The sequence below is a fragment of the Oryzias latipes genome, chromosome 3 (assembly GCF_002234675.1).
Source record: "Oryzias latipes chromosome 3, ASM223467v1".
NCBI classification, from domain to species: domain Eukaryota; kingdom Metazoa; phylum Chordata; class Actinopteri; order Beloniformes; family Adrianichthyidae; genus Oryzias; species Oryzias latipes.
The window spans coordinates 30,622,275-30,639,415 of record NC_019861.2 but is presented as its reverse complement, the minus strand read 5'-3'; the positions used below and the strand labels follow the sequence as shown (position 1 = coordinate 30,639,415).

At 38.8% G+C, this 17,141-nt stretch overlaps 1 protein-coding gene across 3 annotated transcripts in view; it reads right to left on the bottom strand.

Moving 5' to 3' along the window:
- The window catches only part of LOC101158931 (transcription initiation factor TFIID subunit 4), a 90,397-nt gene that overhangs the window by 22,423 nt on the left and 50,833 nt on the right, over window positions 1–17,141 (bottom strand). For all 3 annotated transcript variants that reach the window (XR_002289027.2, XM_011493737.3, XM_011493742.3), the window contains one exon: window positions 1,333–1,455. Coding sequence is in view for 2 of the 3 variants with exons in the window: in XM_011493737.3 (XP_011492039.1) it covers window positions 1,333–1,455 (123 nt within the window). In the remaining variant the exon portion in view is untranslated. The remainder of the gene's footprint in view (window positions 1–1,332; window positions 1,456–17,141) is intronic.

The following is a 17,141-nucleotide window of genomic DNA, read 5'->3' as shown; positions in this document are numbered from 1 at the left end:
AAGATCAGGTTTTGCAGGGCTCTGAAAAAACCCAAAGGCTTCATCTTAAACCCTTCAGGGCACAGTGAGTTAAACTTTTAAGTTTATGACAGCACAATTAAGCAAAGGCAGTTTCGGAACGTTCAAGAGAAAAATTATTTTTCTATATAAAAAAAAAAAGGAAACTCAGATTTGTAAAACTGCGTCTGAAGAAACATTACTTCTGGATCAAAGTAGTTGACTGCTTTTACCTGTTGATGGAATCTATCTGGGTGAATAAGAATCGACACAGTCGAGACTTCTAGATCTTTGTCCAGTGAACAAATAAGAAAAAAAGATCTTTGAGCTTAATGTTTTTTAATCTTTTTTAATGGTGGTTTTTGCTGATGCCAAATGGTGTCACTTCCCAGCGTTACACCTAAGGACTAAGATCACAGCGCCCCCAAACGCACACATCCCCCAGTGTACAAGACGGGTAAAAAGAAGGTACAATTCAAAGTCAAAAACTTTATCCTAAATTAAGGGGATATTAGTGGGCGGGGACATTACAGTACACAGTTCATTTAGCTAATTTGTTAGTTGTTTGTAACCCTTTATGTAAAAATATATATATATATATCTAAAACATGTCGGAAACTGCAGAGTTAAAATGTCTGCAGTGAAAAAGTGAATGCCAGCATTTGTTGATTGGATTTTGATTACATGCTGCCTCAGTCTGTTGTGTAGAACTAGTTCAAATCATAATAATAACCACGGGAAGGTGATTTAAGTATTATTAAAAGACTTTTTTTACCAAGACTCTATGAAAGACTACTGTGCCAGCTAAGATTAAAGTAAACAAGCTCAAGTATGTAACAGCTTTAACCCCTGTGTACTGATAAAAAATAATACAAATTCAAAACGAATATCGGTAATATGTTACATAGAAATACTTCAGGTTATATGGTTATATTGCTGTCCATAGCTGTCTAGTCTGAGAATATATAGGTACAAGATTCCTGCATAAACAAGGACGAAAATCTAAATTTATTTCAAATTTAACTGTGTTTAAAAATCTGAGTTGAAATCAATTTGTGAAAATGTGCTTATTACTGATGTCTGACAGTCATAGTCAGGGGATGAGTTGTTTAGCATGAACCAGCCCTCCGGTTTGTCATGACAGAATTAAGAAAACATGACCATTAAAAGCAGAGCAGGCAGGTTTTCAGAAGTTTAAAAGGAAGTTGTGATTAATATTTATTTTAAAAAATTTGATCAGATGTGCTTTAAACACAATTGGAATCCATAATTTGCTTTGGTGCTCGGTTATTTCCGACTTGGAGGGATAAATAGTGCTGTAGCGTATGTTATTACCTCTGTCCCTGATGGTTGTGCCCTCGGAGAGTCCACTTTGCGCTTCTTTCGAGGTCCGATGGCGGCTAGCGCTGTGAGGTTGGCATCTCGCTGCCTCATCTGGGCCAGTTCCTGCTGTTGCATCTGTAAGGGTAGAGAGCAAAGTTTAGAAATCAACTTGGATGCGTTTTTACCATACATAGTGATGTACTTTGTCTCAATTATTAAATTATAACTAAATGAAAGTCAGTTTATAGCATTTAATAGCCTTGAATATAAAGACTTCTTTGTAAAAACATTTTTGACTAAAGAAACAAAAAAAGGAGCAGGAATCAAATCTTTAATTTAAAATATTCCGAATCCTGAGCAGAACAAAATGGACGACTGTTAGGAGCCATTAGCAGAGCTTCTCTCAAAGATAGTGTGTGCAGTCACATGGTCCGGTGGTGATTTTAGCAGTTCGTGATGTGAAAGTGGGGGAGGGGCACCGCCCAGGGTAATGTCATGTCTAGCTGCAGGGTTGAGGGGGAGCCCAGCGTCGCTAGGAGCTGCCCTTTCTATTGGGCGGAGGTGTGAGGGCCTGGGGCCATGGCACAGAGGGTGCCAGCAATCCCCCCAACACGCAAGCCCGATGCACACGTACACACACACACACGCCTATCAATCCCGGCCGCAGCAGAGGGAATGCCTTTCCACCAGCTTGCTTGTGTGCCTGCCTGCTGGGGGAGAAAGGCCTGGGCTGGAGCGAACAGGGACAATCAATGTGCGCCTTGATGTCTTTCATGTTCTTTCATGTAGTCTCGCAGCGTGTGTTCGCTTGGCGCTGGTGTTTGTGGGAGGCCTGTATGTTGTCTGATCAGGGGAAAATTTCATGTTACTTTAGAGGGCGCTCAGTAAAAGGTTGCTTTGGTGTACCAAGTCTGATCTAAAATGTGCATGCAGTTGACTCTGATTTTTTTCCTTTTCCTGAAACCCCTCAGGCAAGGCATGCCCTTTAGGGTGTTGCCACTTCACATTTAGCACGGGAGAACTGTAGAAGGACTCAAACGCGCTGACAAAGAATAGGAAATCAGAACAGCTGAATATACCCAAAACATTCTTTTATAATCTCTGAAATGGACATCTATATGTAATTAAAGAATGCATTAAAACATAAACAATTTGGAAAAAAAAATCTAAACAAAGGCAGTAGAATTAATAAAATACGGGGACTGGCTGACTTGACTTAACAATTGTCCACATTAATACTATCAATGCCAAGCATATCAGGCCATGCAAACACACCAATCTCCTCAGGCCTGACCTTAAAGAACCGCCCACAAAATTACAGAACTCAGTGGAGAGAGGTCCGCTATCTCACTGATGGCACCAGGATGCCGGCATCTCTGGCTGGCAGTTGGCACCAGGCATGGGCTCTCGACGCCCACAGCAACTGCCTCCGTTTTCAGATTTATGACCATATGATAAATGCAGACTTCATTTTACCATCTGCAAGCCTCCAGTCTGCCTTTCTCGTCTGTGGAGTGGCCGCCACAGCACCATAAGACTGATATCGGGTTTCAGCGCGTTACTACGATGCAGGCTGTTGTTTCCCATCCGCTGCCCTTTCTGCCCGAGTTTTTAATTAACGTTTGCATTCAGTTTCAGTTCAGTCAAACTAGGTTTAGTTCTTGTTGTGTCATTCAGAGGTTAAGGGGAAGTGTGCTCACGTGTTGTCATTGCATTTCTTGTGTTTAGATTAGAGCTGTTGCAGTAACATACATGACATAAATATTTCTTTTTAAAGTCAATTACCAACTTTATGAAGCCAATAAAAGTGATTTATATGTGATGTGCAAATGCAATAGTGAGCGTAGCATCTGGAGAAGCTCATCACCAGTTAGGGTGTCTACAGATTTCAGGATCTTAAATTTAATACTTCTAAAGACTTCAATCAAATGCAAGACTTAAAAATCCAAAACAATGTGCAAAGTGCAAAAAAAAAACAACAACAACAAAATCACTGAACATAACTCAATGAGACACTACCCACATGTTTCAGAACAAAACTAAATGTCATTGTTGCCATTCTTTAGGAAAATAAAAAAAATAATAATAAAAATCATGTTTTGTTTTTACAGAGCAGATTAAGAAATTCCTATTTCATTTTTAGTAATTTCTATTGTTGATGGAGGTTTTTGTTTATCCAGATAAGGTTGTCTTATGGCATCTGAACTTAAAATGTGCTTTTCTGAAAAAATTCAGCGCTCATCCATGTGGCTTAATTAGTCATTTCTACTACTCCACATCGAAAGCATGAAAATATTTTCTAATTTTATTCCCTAACAATTGGTTGACAAATGTACCAAACATAGTGGCAGAATGTTGGAGTGTTATTTGAAGTTATATTCATAGCTGCATATAGTAACATATTGTAGCTATAATTTCAGCAAAGTCATAAAGATCTACTTTACATTTAGTCTCCCAGTTCCAGTTTAAACAATCCAGTCACTTGTTTAATTTGGCTTAAAAATATATTTCTATTTAAAAATGCAAAACTCTGACATTCACATTTGTCTACTATTGTTTTTAGCACATGATGAGACTCAGGCGCTCTCACTTTGTGGTTACTTCTACATCCAGAGCAGGTTTAAACATGAACTAGCGAAAGAAGAGGAGCTCCACTCTGGTTTGTTCCAGAAGGTGGTAAATCCATGGAGTAATATTTAGCATTTCCAGCATGCTAGGTGTTAATATGACTCTTCAAAACAGTTCTTTGACTTCTATGTTCTGCTGGTGTCAGTTTGGAAGCCTTTGGAGGTGATTTTGTCTCAAAGTGGAGCGCATTAAAATGACAATTCCTGACTTTGGCTAACAGGTGAAAATTGGTTTGTTAGGAGTTCGTGATTTTGAGACAAATATAGGATCTTCTCCCTTTGGTGTCAGATTCAGGATTGCATCAGTTTGACTGGAGGGAAAACAATGCCTTATTTGTGACAATCTAAAGCCTTGGTTTTTAGAAATTTGAGACATTTAAGCCTTTTTAAGGCTTAAACTGCCATGCCAGTGCTAATAAAAGCAATAAACTACTATAAACACAAAGAAGGAAAAGGACACGATTAATTATGATTTATAATTAAATATGATTATACGCCGTACCAAAACCCTTTATAAACCAGTACACATAAAAGAAGGAACCTGGAATTTTATATGAACAATACAAAATATATGGTTTAAATGTACAGAGGAAAGAAAAGTAGCTTTACTGTAAAGAACGTTTGGTTTTGTTGAATATTACACATTACATTCCTTAGCATTGTTGGGTAATGTGGGGTTAGTTCACTTGCCCAATAGAGCCTGTAAAGCCGGAAGATTTAAACCTTTACCTAGACACTGAACAATGCTCATTGTTGTTGCACAAAGTTTCTGAGAGATGTTAATTGGTTTTGTTTACTACAAATAAAATTTAATTTTTAATCAGGGCTTTAAATTTTGAAGATGCTGTGTTTAAAACTTGAGTTTTCAAGGAAAGAAATTGTAGAAAAACAAATCTCTTTCACACTTTTGATTTATTTACCAATCTAATCTTGAGCTCTGCATCCCAAGTAAATCTACATAAATGTTTTTCAAAACTAAAACATGAAATGTCTCTTTTGTTCCCCTCATAAAATAAAGAGAGCTGTATTCCAGTATGATGCAAAAATGTTCAAAGTACAGAAAGAACCAGAGTGTTGTGATACGCTTGGAGCCAGAAGAGAGATGAGCTGCAGGAGCCGTGATAGTCAACCTGCCATTCTCCATCTTTGCTGTTTTTAACAAAGGCTTTTCTCCCCTCCCCACTCCCCCCGCTCCTGCCCTGCAGGGCAGCTTTCGGCTGTCCAGACACTCACAGACAGATGTCCTTGGTAAAACAGAACATGCTCAGCTTGACGTCAGAAGCAGCTATGAGTCTGTGAAGGAAGCTAGCTGCCTTGCAAAGAACCCCATAGCCATCGGTCTCCTCCTTTCCCCCGAAAAACGAAACAGTCAACACTTTTGGGCATGTGATATATGCTACAAATGATAAAGGCTTCTATTTAGGCGAGTCTATTAGTGCAGACATAAATCAGGAGCATCAGTAGCAATTTAAATATTTTTTAAACGGTAGTAGCTACATTGCGGCTTGATCCAAATAAGTGCCAAAGACATATGTGTTCTTAAACAAAATATGTCATAAACACAATAAATGAAACCACCTTAATCCTGATACCTGCTGTATATTTCTGTAGAATTGAGCTGAAGGTTATCCATTGACTGTATATGAGAACTGGACCGAGTGAGTGTGACGTCAATCACCTCCGGCTCCAACGAAATGAAGTCACCGTTTTTTTACCATACGAAACCAAGTTGTAACGAGAAATTGTTAGTAAGCATCGATTCCATTGAGTTTCTATGGTAACCACTCTCTCCAATCAGGTGTGAGCTTTTTTGAAAGTAAACACCCATACCGCTTGAAAGCGGGCTACACGAATTGCTTACGACAATCAAACGTTTCGAATGTTAGACGTGAGAGCAGATACTTTCATTGAGGTATCTGATTGGTCAGTTTATGACTTGAATAACCAGCACTAAAGAATAAATATGAAAAAAAAGGATTAACATAGCTCTTTATTTCTCTTTTTGACATTTCTAACATAAGACTCACATTAGAGCATGACTATACCTACTGTTAGTCTGAAACACTGCAACCCCTCAGCTTCAAACCTCAATGATGGAAGCCAGATAAACAGCAACACAGGTTTGAATTAACACTAATATAAATAGAATTCGGTGTCAAGGGTGTAAAAACTAAAAGGCTTGCAAAAAAAACTGGCTCTCGATCAACTAATTAATTATAGAAAATATTTACGGTACTTTATTCTGCAGCTACAAAAATAGTCTGTGGTGGTCTAAGCATACCCACAGCTCTGATTTCACAGGACATCCTGGAAGTTCCATGCAAGCCATCCTATTTGTCGGCTTCTACAAAATTGTACGTGATGGACCAAGATCACATTGCATGTCTAATCGCAATAGTGCCACTGAAAAGCTGTGCAGGACTGTCACTCTCTTGTCTGTCAGAAAACCATCCAAACAGCTTTCCACATTCAGTTCCATGAAATTCTGCACAATTGGAGTCTGTGCACATCAGTCGTATTTGGTTGTGATCAAATGTTCATCTCGGATCATTACATTTTAGCAGGACCCTCAAACAGCAGAATTTTGTAAAGGCTGCGGCGTCTTTTCTGCAAGCATCGCCCTACCTAACGTGAGCTTGTGTTGACGTTTTATGGATGTGTTTTATGTTTGTTTGTAATCCGTGCATCTCATTCACCTGACACCCACATGGTCAGCATTACGTGAACATCTGTGAGCTGCATCTTGAGGCCTTTCTTCATGTTAAGTGCCTGGCAGTTAAGTTGCTGCAGGGAGAGAGGCCATTTGGGGTAACCAATCAGGTTTCACTGCTCCATCTGCACTCCAACACTGCAAAGAAATGAGCTGAGCTCCAACCTGCTAATACAAGGCAGCCTGTGTGCTAGAACTGGACAGACATACGCTTGGCTTCATCATTCAAAATCTAACCTAGCACACGCTCCTGCTCTTCACAATGTGTAGTGGGCATGCCCAATGTGATCAGGCACATACCTTAAAGACAACAGTTCCCAATACTTATTGAATTTATTTTAGAAAACCCCCCCTTTTACCAGAGATTAAGTTAACTATGTGGATTTTCTAAAACTGAATCAAAAAAGAAAGTGGTTTGTTGCATGTTAGACAGTATGAGCAGTTGTTTTATTACTTCTACCAATCTAAAATATCAACCTTTATTTATTTATTTATTTATTATTATTTATTTATTATGTGTTTGACTCATGAATATATCTGGAAAGTCAGATGCTAATGCAACTATTTAATAAAAAAAATTTTAGCTTTAGCAGCACTAACAGTTCTTAGATCAACACCATCTGCCAAACCAGAAAAAACAAAAACAAAAAACTCTTTTTACTTTGGAGATTTGAAGAAAATGAAGATGCTGAAAAATCTGTGTCATGTAAACTCTATTACCTCACCTGTGATCAGCTAGCTGACCAAAAGTTGAAGCTGCAGATCTGCTTTTATTTTGTAAAAACTAAGTTGCTTTAAAATTGCTGTTACACTTCAGAACCTTTAAAGGCATAACCTTACCAGGAAATAAAAGGTGCTGACCAATATAAAAGTCAGATGCACTTTTAGCATAGTCAAAACATTCTTTCTAATAAAAGCAACAGAAGTAAAGGAAATGGATTAAACAATAAAACTAAAGAAAACTATTAAATAAATACAAGCTGACCCCATGACCTTAGTGAATGCACTGCTGATTACATTTAGAAAGAGTTTAGATATAGACTGTGTGGTCAATTAATTGGATGCCTCAAAAATTAACAAGCAGTAACAGTTATTCAATCATAAAGCTAGTTCAGGGCAGTAAAAATTTTGTTTTTTTTGTACACATTTTGCTACCATCACAAGCTGCACACGCTAAAAACTATTAAATGTGATATGCTTGGATATCACATTTAATAGTTGGAGGTTAAGATCCATGAAGGTTATGTCCAAATTCCCTCCCTACTCTCCAACAACTAAAAATCTATATAGTGCTGGACTATCAAGTGCCCTGGATTTCAAAAGTATTTCAGACACCATATTCACTACCTTTTTTCTTCTTCTTTAAAACGGCAGATGTGACGTCACCAAATTTCACAAAGTGAAAACCTAATTAATACGAGCATTTTACGAAAACTATCTATAGATCTTCTGTCTCCTGATGATGAAAACATTGACGGCTTATTAAAAAAATGTATTAAATATATACTTTTTTAAACCGTTGAAACACAATTCATTGTGGTCTATACTCCCCAATCTAGAGAGCATCGATGCAAACTGTTTTTATGCAGAGACCTTTGGGAAATTTCTAGGATTTTGGAATTGTAGATTTGGACAGCACTACAAAATAACAAACGTACTATATAGTGCACTATGTAGGGAGTAGTGAAGGAATTCAGACACAACCTTACCTTAGACTGCATTCGGGCTAAAAGCTGTTATTATAGTCTAGATGTGATAAATTAAAGGTTTGAAATTTTAAAGATTAAAAATAAGGTCAAATTTCGATAAAAGGTCTCTGTCATTATGCTTTATTATTAGGTTGTTTTTTTTTTTTGATTGTCAACTTTAAAATCAGTGACTTTGGTGAATTTAGATTACACATGCAGTTGGGTGGGGGTCCATTTTGTCCATTGACAAAAAAAAGTACAACCACGGTCTCAGTTTCCTCCTCTTTAAAATGCCTATATCATAAAAAATCAGCTTTTAATGTATGGAGTCCTAAACTGTTCATAATTAAATAAATAAATATGACCTTGTGCAAATACACAATAAACCAATATATCTCTAATAAATATTTAAATTAGGCATTATATTATTCAATATATTTCATTTTGCTTTAAAAACCTATTCATTATTTAAAACAGCATTATAAAATATTCATTTTTAATCATGTTGAATATTATTATAATTCTGTCTTTTTTCAGACCCTCGAATTTCAAAATCAATATTTTCCAAAGTAGCTTTGTTTTTACTTCGCATTGCTGTTTTTCAGAATGACTTATTTCAAAATGACCTTTTTCAGCAGAATGAGTCTGTCTGTCAATCAAACCAGACAAGGTGGAGACACTTTTGTGATTGGCTACTCCTTTACTCAGACATAAGCAGCAGCACTCTAACTACATCGATCGAAGATGCTTCAGCGAATGTGACTGCGCAATGCACACCCCTCAACACTAGGGGGGGTATGCACCTCAACACAACCACAGTGTTGCCAGAAATTGGGCAGTTTTGGTTCTAAATGTGCGGATAAAAATGGCTTTGGGCGAGTATGCATAATTCGGGGGATTTTGTGGTCGGTTCAGCGGTTTTCATTTTCTCGTGAAAATATAGAAGTGGTCTAAGTTATGCTGGGTGGCTGTTGGAGTTCCACTAAGCTTCTATGAACTGGAGTTCCATGAACGCACCAGGCCGCGTGTGGGAGGAGCTACCAGCTAATGTTTATAGCCTGATAGCCACATCGAGCAGTGTCTGTGTTTATCTCACTTACAATGCATGGATGCACAATGCACACGGATAATGTTCAGAGATCAGGTTTATTTATTTTAAATTGTTCTACATGATAACAATGTTTCCATGTTTAAATTCATGAGATCATCCCAGAGAAAGCCTCTGCTTCAGCTCCTGCAATGAAACTATGTCTTCTTGATGATGGCCGCCTCAGTGATTTTTTCCACCTCTATCAGAGCGCGCAGCGCAACAGTGTGTGTGTAAGCACAAGTTAAGGGTGTGTTGCTCCGTTTGCCGGAAAAGTAATAATAAAAAAAGGTTTCCTCCAAAAGAACAGAGGCTGGTTTGTTTATTAACCCGCTGTGGAGGCTCAGAGGGTCCGAACGGGGAAGTGAACCTCAAATCAAACCCCAGACCTCCGCTGCGTTTTCCGACCACGGTCAGAAACGTCATCGCAGGAAAGGTTCAACATTTTCCCTGAGAGAGAAGAATAAAATCAGAGGACCTGATTTATAATCATTGTCTCAATGAAAACAGAAAAATATCACAAGGTTCAGGAGGCCCGAGCAGGTTTCCTCAACCGGCCAGTCTGTCTGTCTGGCCACCAGCTTGCCTCCTGCGAGCCGGCACAGTGTAAGGCACGATGTGACATCAGACTGGATCTGTAAGCACAGATAGAGCTGTGATGGCTGCAGAGCAAAGAAGAGCTCTAAGCGGATGGCGTGAGAACGAGAGTCAGGAGTGTTTTAACGGGGGACTTCAAGATGTGGACGACCGGAGCTCCTCTGTGGTTTGGTTCACACGAACCCTCAAACTACAAAAACGGAGTGGTCGATGTTTGCATCTTCTGCAGCAGACAGATTGTTTGTCTTTATTTGATCCTCTAATGTCAGCAAAGCCAAGCAGATGTCCCCAAAATGTGTAATATCTCTGACTAGTACACCGCAGAGCGGGTATCTAGGAATATGAGTCGATTTCCAAAGATCAGCCACTGTGCGTTTAAATCCCACCCACTTTCACTGATTGACAGACAGACTCATTCTGCTGAAAAAGCTCTTCATGAAAAAATGAGTCATTCTGAAAAACAGCAATGTGAAATAAAAACAAAGCTTCTTTGGAAAATATTAACTTTGAAAGCCGAGGTTCTAAAAAAAGACATAGAATTATAATAATATACAACATGATTAAAATGCTGATTTAAAATAATGGACAGGTTTTTAAAGCAAAATGAAATACATTGAATAATAAAATGGCTAATTTAAAATCAGTGTGCAGGTTTTTCACAATTTCATAATCTTTCTTTTTATATATTTATATTGAGAGATTAATTGGTTGATTGTGTATTTGCATGAGGTCATATTTATTTATTTAATTATGAACAGTATAGGACTCCATAGTAATGTTCATTCCTCACTATAAACAGCCACAAGCAGTATTTTGATCCAGTCACACATTTCTGAGCTTTCCTCTAAAAACCTGTGCTCTGAGCTCCAGCCTCTCCCAGTCCATAAAACAAGTGGGTTCTCACGAGCTGACATAAGCGTGTGCAGCTTGTGATGGCAGAAAAATGTGCTCAAAAAACTAAATTTTGACTGCCCTGAACCAGCTTTATGATTAAATAACTGTTACTGCTTGTTAGTTTTTGAAGCATCCAATTAACTGACCCCACATATCCAGACTCTTTCTAAATGTAATCACCAGTGCATTCACTAAGGTCATGGGGTTAGCTTTTATTCTTTAATAGTTTTCTTTAGTTTTTTTTTTTTTAATCCATTTTCTTTACTTTGTTGTTTAAGTTAGAAAGAATGTTTTGACTATGCTAATTGAGGAACAGCCCCTTCCAGGATGAGTCTGCGCTGCCAGAACCGCCCCCAGGCTAGCAAATGCACCCACTTTCTTTGCTGAGCTGATTGTCTAAAATGTGTTTATTTTATATGCACAATATGCACATCCCTCTTTGCAAAAGGAGTTTGGATGTTGTTCGTTTTTGTGGGCAAAACGCAAAAATGCTGTCAAGGTTGACATCATGAAATGGGCGGCACCCACATGCAGCGAAAGCCAGTGCCTCATCGAGTCGTCCAACTACCGGGTAGCAAATTTAACTGTGACAATAACACATTTCACAAAAAAAAATAACTTCTTTAGTGTGCCAAAGACCATGTACTATCATATACATGGATATAGTTTGCTCTGAAATGCTTAAGAAAAGTATGATACAGACCCTAAAAGCTTTGATTTATAAAACCTGGATGAGCTTTAGGAATCAAACTGACCCTGGTGGAATCTAGAGTTGGCCATTGTCTGTGTAAAAACCATCATCTAGATCAACTTGGATCAACAAATAATATTTAGGAAGCAAAGCACTTCAAAGTACTTGCAGTCATCCGGGAATACAAATCAAATATTTTGAGTTCAAATTGCTGGTAGTAAAAACAGTTTTTAGTGAAACATATTGTATAAATCACATGAAGCCTTCTAGTATAAATCCTTTTATGGTTTTACGATTTACCTATGAAGATGAATTCAAACTACAGACATCCGTATTCGTGCAGCCTTTTCTGATTTCTCTGAAGTTTGCAGAAGTGCTTCCAGGCCCTTGGACCAATTATTTGGATCCCTCAGTCGTCCCTGCAGCCAAGGTCATTATGTGACTGTCTCTGTCATGGCCATGCACTTTCTCAGAAATCAAACCACCAAAACGAACTCTATTTTGAAAGATTTGCATAAAGTAAATGTGCTTAGTGGAGTTGATAGGCACCTGTACTTTGGAGTAAGCATTTTTTCTATAAATAATAGCATTTGAATTACATCTTTCCCAAAAAAAAAAGAAAAAGTGTGAAATGAAAAAGACAGAAATCGCCATTAAGCAGATTCTGATGGTGTTACAGCAGATCAGCAGTGGTGGAAATGGGGATCATTAAAAATACTGCTTATCTAAGGGAAAATTTTCTACTTTAAATGTTCTCGCTTTGTCTCATTCTGCGCTGCCATGCTTCATCTCGTAGTCTTCTCTCCCCGTCTCATCCTTTTTTTAACATTTAGATTCACAGCTCGTCACCTTCTATTGATCACGCCTAATTTGCATCCAGGAAAAGATGAGAACTCAGACATTCGCACTCCGAAAGAGGACTATCTCAATGATTTATTCATTTCACAATCAAAAAAAGGAGTGAAAGCAAGGTAGATGAGAAGGGGAATCTTCACAGGCAGCAGGCGACTAGCGGGCTCTGAGGCTGGGCTCTTCTTCTCCATGCCGCCCTCGGGCACATGGTGTGCAAGTCCTCCTAATTAACAAGGTGAATCATGCTGCCGCTCTCTAATTAGCCAACATGACAATCTAATGGAAACATGCAGGCCAAGCTGGCACACTAAGCATCACCTCACAAAGGCCCCCGCAACTGCTCTTCCCAGAAGAATTCCACCAAAATGACACCTTGGAATTGAAGTGAAAAGCTGGAGAAGAGGTGAGGCTGCTGGATCAGGTGTATGTTTTTGAGACTTTAGCTGACAACAATGATGATTTTTTTTGTTTCTGTTTCTTTTTCCAGCCGAGGCAGCCGGGTGTTTGGTGCCTAATTGAAACATGTCCTGCCTTCTTCTCACTTTATATCTCCGGCACAGGCTGGCACCTCGCCGAAAGCATAGCTCAGCACGCCCAATTCCCTTGTTGCTCGAGTCCCAAGGAGTGCTCCCGCGCACAAAGAGAAAAAGTGAACCTACAGGCTCGTGCAGCAAGTAGAGGAGTCGCTATCTCCCTTAGAGGCAAAGGGGGAAAAAAATCTCCTTTTTTGTTGTTTTCCCTCTCATTACAGCGCTTTGTAATATTCGAAAACACACAAAAACACCAAAGGTACTTTTAAAACTCAATTCTAGCTCTTTTTTTTCTCGTAATATGTCTTAAGGTAATGAAAAAAACTGAAGTTAAGACTTCAGACAACAAAGCGACAAATAAAACACGGCTAGAGCGTACCATGTAGTAGCCTGTGTATCTCAAGGACCTAAACATTACACGATAATTAATTTATCCTTTTCTTTATGTTGCAATAAACATAACTACATTCAAGTAATATTAATTAGGACAGCAGGTAAACTTACCTTAACCTGAAAAACACATCTTACAGTTCGGCGTGTTCAAATATCATGCTTCTGCAACTTCAGAGAAATTTATGCATTGTGTGTCTGTGAGGCCAGAAGACAAGAACATAACAGCAATGAAATGGGACGCACAGAACAGCAGGAATTCTCTTTGAAAGTCAGCACAAAAAGGCAGAAGTGTGGAGGAGGGTAGCGGGCTTTTGCCCCGGGCCTACCTAATGGGGGAGAGCGTCTCTTAGAGCAGACCGTTTTGTTTAGGACCAGAGCAGGAGAGCCTCTGAGCTCCCAGTTAGAACCAAACTAAGAGACCGTCACTTTGTCGTCCAACACAATAGTGCCATCTTCATGTAGATAAACCCTTGGATCTGATTCTTTAAGTGTCCAATCTGAAAAGTGTCTTTCTCCAGTCACAAGAACATTAGTGTGACTGAATCCATCAGGTTTAAAGTTGAACCCCTCCATGCCGTATGTGACCAATACACAACAAAGCATCAAATCTCTAAATTCCTTGAATGGAAAAAAAAGAAGAATACATTTTTTATATAAGTGGAAACAACGTCAAGCATGAAGGGGTTAACAGCAAGCTTCAACCTGAGCCATGCAAGGTTAAAAAATCAACTTTAGGCGACATTTAACCTGTCAAAGACTGAGATCTCTTCAGCGATGCTGTTGTGTCAAAAGGCCAATAAAAATTCTTTAACTTGCAGAAGAAAATATGTTAAGTGAAATTATTCCAACAAATATTTTTTGGGATATTTTTTTTGGCAGTTTCCACACAAGTCTTCTGTTGGGACTTTAAGCTAGAAGAGGAGTGCTGCTGCAGGGGCATGCTAATGTGAAACAAAAAGAAGATGGAGAGGAGAAGACCATGCTCCCTCCCACGTCGTGGAAAAGTTCACCAGCGTAAAGCCAAACTATGGGAAATGGACCTTTTTTTTTGTCTTCACATATATCAGCACTAGATCTAGAAAAGTCTGTGCTGCTTTTTGGCTGCTTGCTTCTGATTTGTGGCTCAGTTAGAAAAAGTAAAGTTGTGTATTTTTGAGTTAAAATCAAACACAAAGCAAAATGTTGAAAGCAGAAGAATGAAATCCAAATTTCTCTGATTTTACAACACCTGTATCCTGTTTAAAATGCTTCTTTCACAGACAAGGCCTGGTTCCTGTTCAAAAAGATGATCTGGCTCAACTTGGCCTTCAAAACTTTACTTTAAGCTATGAAACCTGGCATTACCTTTCATGAGAACATCTCTCATTCTGTTGTGTCACTCTTCATTTGGTTACAGCTTTAAAAACGTCAGTCTGTTAAAAATTATTTTAACAGCCTTATTTGTTTCAGATTCTTAAAGTGCAGGATCACTGTGCAGCCTTTGGGTGAATGTTGTGGACCTACAGTCAACAGGGGCCCAGAAATGCTACTGTTCAGTCCGTCTGAGTGGGTCCATTTTATAATGGAAAGCTCAAACTACTAGACTGGTCTGGACCGGATCGCTCAGTGGAAACAAGACGTCAGGGGTCTACAGATTTGCCCATTTTCCACCTGCAGACAGCCTGTATCCACCCATGAGGACAGTTGTGACTAAGACCTAAGGAATCGCAGTGACTTTTTCCTAAATACAATTTACATGGTTAAGTCTTGGCAACAGTTTGTGCTAACAAACCATGCTGCATCACCGTTCCCAGCATCAGCTTGTTGATCGGTCTCCAACAGCAGCTTGCTGGACAGATTTTGGCCAGCTGTGAAATCCAATTTGTCTTCCTGCCCTCTTCTTCTACTGTCCTCTCCACACTCTTCCTCTTCAGTTCACTCTTCCTGCGTCCAGTTGTGCCTGCAGACCCGGCCACAATGATGAATCTGTGGCTGCAGTGTGTCTGTGTGTCTGACATCGTGATGTATCTCCACCGGCCTTAACTCCTTCTCTATCTCCCAACCACCGCCGCTCCCCCAACCCCACAGCCTCCTTTCCTCTCCATCTCTTTTGTCTCTGTCTGTCCCTCTCTCTTCCTCTCAGAGCGGAGGCGCTGCCCTCCGCCCCCACCCCACCCCTGCCACAGCAACGAGGCAGACAGAGGAACACACCAACAACAACAAACAGCCACTGAGCTCCACGATTTGCCCATTGATTTTCACTGGGGGCATTTCTGAAATAGCCCATCTGACCTTTTGGCCAAATGGTAGTGAATGGAGGAAACAGACGGCTCTTCCTCTCTGACACGCAAAACCTCTGCAGCATCTTTGCGGCCAGCCTGCACAGCTGGTGACAAGATTGTTGTTCGCTAAAAATACATAATCGTATATCAATTTATGTGAGGCTTAAAAAATTCCTGCAGCCAGGAAGACGAAGCCAAAGCCCTCTGTACTTATAGAAAACAGAAGGTTTACATAAAAAAAGTTACATTTTAAGACCAAAGCCATTGAAAATAAAACACTTTCAACAGTTGGGGTATAAAGTAGAAAGGCTATGTATAATGTGATGTTTTTAAATAAATCACATTAATCTGTTGTTTAGATTTTGACTTGAGCTGTGGCCTAATGGTGGCCCTAAGCAGCGCTACTCTCTGAGGCTGGAAGGCTGACGGTGAATGTGAGGTGTCGGGTGAAAAACCCAGTCCATGCAGACAAGTTACATATCCCAGTTTGGCTCTTTGTGTCATCTCCTTCTTCAGTAATGAATGCACTGCCATATTGTCATTGCAACAGGTACATAAAACTTGCTCCAGCTGCTCCAAGTAAAACCAGGACTTTGACACTAAATCCACACATGGTATGATGCCAACAGAACCATGCCAAAGAATGTTTTTGCTGTCAACAAATCTATCAAAATGGTTTTTAACAATTGAAAAGTCCCATCAATTCTGCTACTATTTATTTTAGGTTTAATATCTGTATTGCTTTAAAATGAAAAAAAGTTTGTGAATTCATCCAAATATAAATCAGTAGTAAGGACACATTAGAAAAACTCTTTTTCATTTGCCAAGTTAAGTTTTATAGTTACTACGTTTTATAGTTATAAATAGTTACATTTTTACACATTTTTCTGTATTTTATAATGTATTTATTGTAGCTATTCTGAAAAGATTCTGTCTGCACTTTAAGTCAGTCTTAAGTCAGATTTTAAGTGTATTTGTGTGTACTTTAATTTATTTTATATCCGATTGAAAAAATAATTTCACATAAAAAATTAGCCACACCTTTGAGAGGTTGCAATCCTTTTAATTGGCCACCAAAAGTTATTCTCTTAACCAGCTTTGAAGTACTTTTGGCACAAAATTAGCAGTAAAAGACTAAGCTATTTCTTTTACCCTTTATCATTGCCATTTTTAAAGAACCTGTACTGCAGTTCTGTTTCTCTGACTTTTAAGTTTTACTGCATTTCTATTTTTTTCCCGTGGAACCATCTCTTTTCAAAGATGTACAGAATTTAATGTAGAAGTAATAGAGCTTAAAGAATTAGTTTAAACATATCTGTTCAAAAAGCTGGACATAGTACAACTTGTTGAAGCTAAAATCTTATATAAAAAATATGCACTGTCAGTGGATAAAGTGGACTAATGGCTGCTGCCCAAGAATACTTTACAATGTATTTTTACTAATGGTGATCTGCGTCTGATGTTCACGGGATGAACAGGCGGTATGGTGAT